The sequence below is a fragment of the Pteropus medius genome, unplaced genomic scaffold, assembly GCF_902729225.1.
Source record: "Pteropus medius unplaced genomic scaffold, Ma_sr-lr_union100, whole genome shotgun sequence".
Lineage (NCBI taxonomy): Eukaryota > Metazoa > Chordata > Mammalia > Chiroptera > Pteropodidae > Pteropus > Pteropus medius.
This window is the reverse complement of record NW_024356249.1, coordinates 22206184-22209105: the sequence shown is the minus strand read 5'-3', so window position 1 is coordinate 22209105 and position 2922 is coordinate 22206184. Positions and strand designations below refer to the sequence as shown.

The 2922-nt window shown below is 38.7% G+C and overlaps 1 protein-coding gene across 1 annotated transcript; it reads right to left on the bottom strand.

Moving 5' to 3' along the window:
* Positions 1-669: 669 nt before the first annotated feature.
* Positions 670-2608, bottom strand: SMIM30 (small integral membrane protein 30). Its single transcript, XM_039860774.1, has 3 exons — positions 2498-2608; positions 2023-2113; positions 670-1588 (listed from the first exon to the last, which is right to left on the bottom strand). The coding sequence occupies exon 3, from the start codon at positions 1534-1536 to the stop codon at positions 1357-1359; it is 180 nt and encodes a 59-aa protein (XP_039716708.1). The 5' UTR covers positions 1537-1588; positions 2023-2113; positions 2498-2608; the 3' UTR covers positions 670-1356.
* Positions 2609-2922: the final 314 nt, after the last annotated feature.

Sequence of the window (2922 nt, the reverse complement as noted above, 5' to 3'; positions counted from 1 at the left end):
GTTCCCGATATCACATGGAGAGCTAGATTAGATAACGCATTATTTTAGAAAAATCTTGACTACCTGCTTCCAGCAAGGCACTAAAGTTTTATTTACTCAGATTATTCTATGTTGGCTGTATCTACAGAATCAAAAGAAACACTGGGGGCCCTTGTTAAACATAGCATTCCAGTCCCCAACATATGACTACAAAACAACTGGTACAGAGACCTGAGAATCTGAGAGTTTTATCAAGTGCTTTGGGTGATTCTTGGGCTCCAACAAGTTAGAGCAGTCTTCTTAAAACTTTAATGTGCATACGAATTATCCTGGGCTCTGAAACAAATGCTGATTCTGATCCCATCTAGGTGGGGCCTGGGATTTTGCATTTGTAGCAAGTCCCTAGGTGATATTGCTGATTTGAAGACACAAAGTAGCAAGGTCAGAAAGGGTATGTTTCATCAGTTGGTGTGTAAATAAGTATAGACTATTACATTTTCCTTCCCTACCTGTAGATTCTCTACCAAGGGCCTCTCCTACCTCGATGCTGCCCATTTCTCGTTTTTCAGATTGTCTCTATAAACTAGTGTGATCAGCTAAGGTAAGGAATCCTGCTCTTCTCACTTAGCTTATATGAAAGTCTACAGAAAGATTAAAAACAGCTTAAAATAAACAAATAGACACCACACATAAAATGACAACATATGGGTTTATATTTAATATAGTATTTCTCACCGTAGGGGTGTTACTCAGTTAATATAATGGCTTTTTTAAACATTAAATCTCTTTCTCCATTTCAATGTCAATGTAAAGTATTTTTTCCATTAAATCTTTTCTCTATTTCAGGGTTGAATATATTGAATACATTTTTCTAACCTTCCTCCCCCACCAAAAAATAAAAGTTTTAAGTTCTGACTGTATTTGCTATCTAAGTACAATATTAACTTGGGGATAACAAAACAAAAATTAATAAAAATAGAGAAAAGACTCCTCAGCAATGCAGGAAGCAGTGATTACAACTGAACGGTGGCAACTTCCTAGGATTCTGGGCATGAGTCTCCTTAAAATTTCATGTGCTTTGATAATTCTGGGACTATGAAATATTACTTATGCAAATTTCAGCCATCTTACTTCTTTGACCCTCTAATTAGCAAATACAAATTGTAGAATGCATTTTTCAGTGCATTATTTGTTGTGAAAAAAAGCATTTTTATTCCAGTTGACGACGATTTATTCCCATTGATAGGGAAATAACTATGAATGTAAAATTACCTTATTAACTGTTTCTTGGGAACTTTCAGACACCAAAGCTCAGTTTTTAACCTAAATTGCACAAATGTTTTCAGGGCAAGGTTTGATTCAGGAGGCCCTTTAAAGTCACATCTGTCCATTTCTCTTTCGTGCATATACCCCCAAACAAGCACAAATGCCTGTAATGCTGAGAACCACACCTAATAAGAGAGAGACTGCATCTCCGGCTTCTACTGCTTCAACAATAGGCAGCACCAAAAGCAGCGAAATGAGGACTAAGAACAATTGCGCTGAGACTGAGGTCATGATGTTGGGACCTTGAGGTGGCTGGATCTTGGGTGCTGAAAGTTTCTAGAAACTAAACACATGGAAACAAAAAGAAACCATTAAAATTTCTATCTTTTCAAATGTATTTGACAAATAGCCTATACAACCTTTTAAATTCAAACTTTAGATACATCTCATTTTATCGTGCAAAAAAAGAGAAGAAAACACTACTTAAAGATGGTCATCTGAGACTAAGCTCTACCTCTCATGATAACTACCTGACTCTAGCGACTTTTCCACACTCTATGATGCCAACACCAAGTGAATCAGCCAAACAAACTGAACAGTAGAACACAATTAAGAACAAACAAAATATGCACGAGTCACTCACTTGGAAACTTAAAATATCCTAGTGAGTAAAAATTACATTTTCTTAAGGTCTCTCCCATCTAGGAAATGCAGACAAATCTGGTAAAAGTCACACAACATCTAACTGTGAAGCTGTGGGAAGTTATTAAGACTTACCAAAGAAACAATATATGTATAATTCTGACTTTAAATACTCCCTTCCTGGAGCTCCGGAACGCTGAGGCTAAGAGGTTCCACGTGACAAAGCCTATTATCAGAAGAGGGTGAGAGGATTTAAAAATTACTCATCATCATCATCATCTTTTTTGCCATTATTATTATGAGGCAGCTGGAGTCAATGCAGGGCAGGGAGGTTTAACGGAAGGGAGAGAAATGGGTAATAACTAGAGAAAACAGTTTGCTCAAGAAGTGAACTAGACTTAAGGTTGGTCAGTTCGCCCACACAGGAAAAACAAAATGTATCGACCCGAGAGACAAGTTCGTTCTAGGACTTAATATTAAGATTTTAAAAAGAACCTCTGCTTAGGCCCTGCAGGGTGTAAATCTGCGCCCCCCCGCCGGCCCCCCCCGCCCCGTTATATAAATACACTGGAACAACCTAAGTATCTTTTGGAAAGAATTATTACATTACCTTCCAAGAAGCAGCCATTACAGGAATGGCAAGCAGAGTGGAGTCGCTAAACTACATTTCCCACAATCCCCGTTGCCTACGACTCCCAGGATGCACGAGCGCGCTCTCCTGTGACTGGCTATGGGATGACTGTCACGCTCTACTCGAGAAGAGGAGGAGCGAGTTTAGTGGGCATTGCCACACGCGTCCCAACTATTTATTGCTAAACTGTTTTAGTGAGCTTTCGAAAAGCTGGCTTAAAAGTAAGGTCAAGAATTGTCAGCAACTGTTTTTTACCCTTATCAAATTTTCAAGACACACGAGTAGTTATGTCTTCTTCGACTTGAAGTGTAGGTATAACAGCAGGAAGACATCACCCCCCAGCAGATATACCTGTTTAAGACGGCTTTAAACTAGGGGCTTCCAACATTTTTGAAGCAGGAAAT

What these genes read in the sequence shown, in the direction of transcription:
- SMIM30 (XM_039860774.1), bottom strand. Translation starts at nt 1,536, where the DNA reads ATGACCTCAGTCTCAGCGCAATTGTTCTTAGTCCTCATTTCGCTGCTT.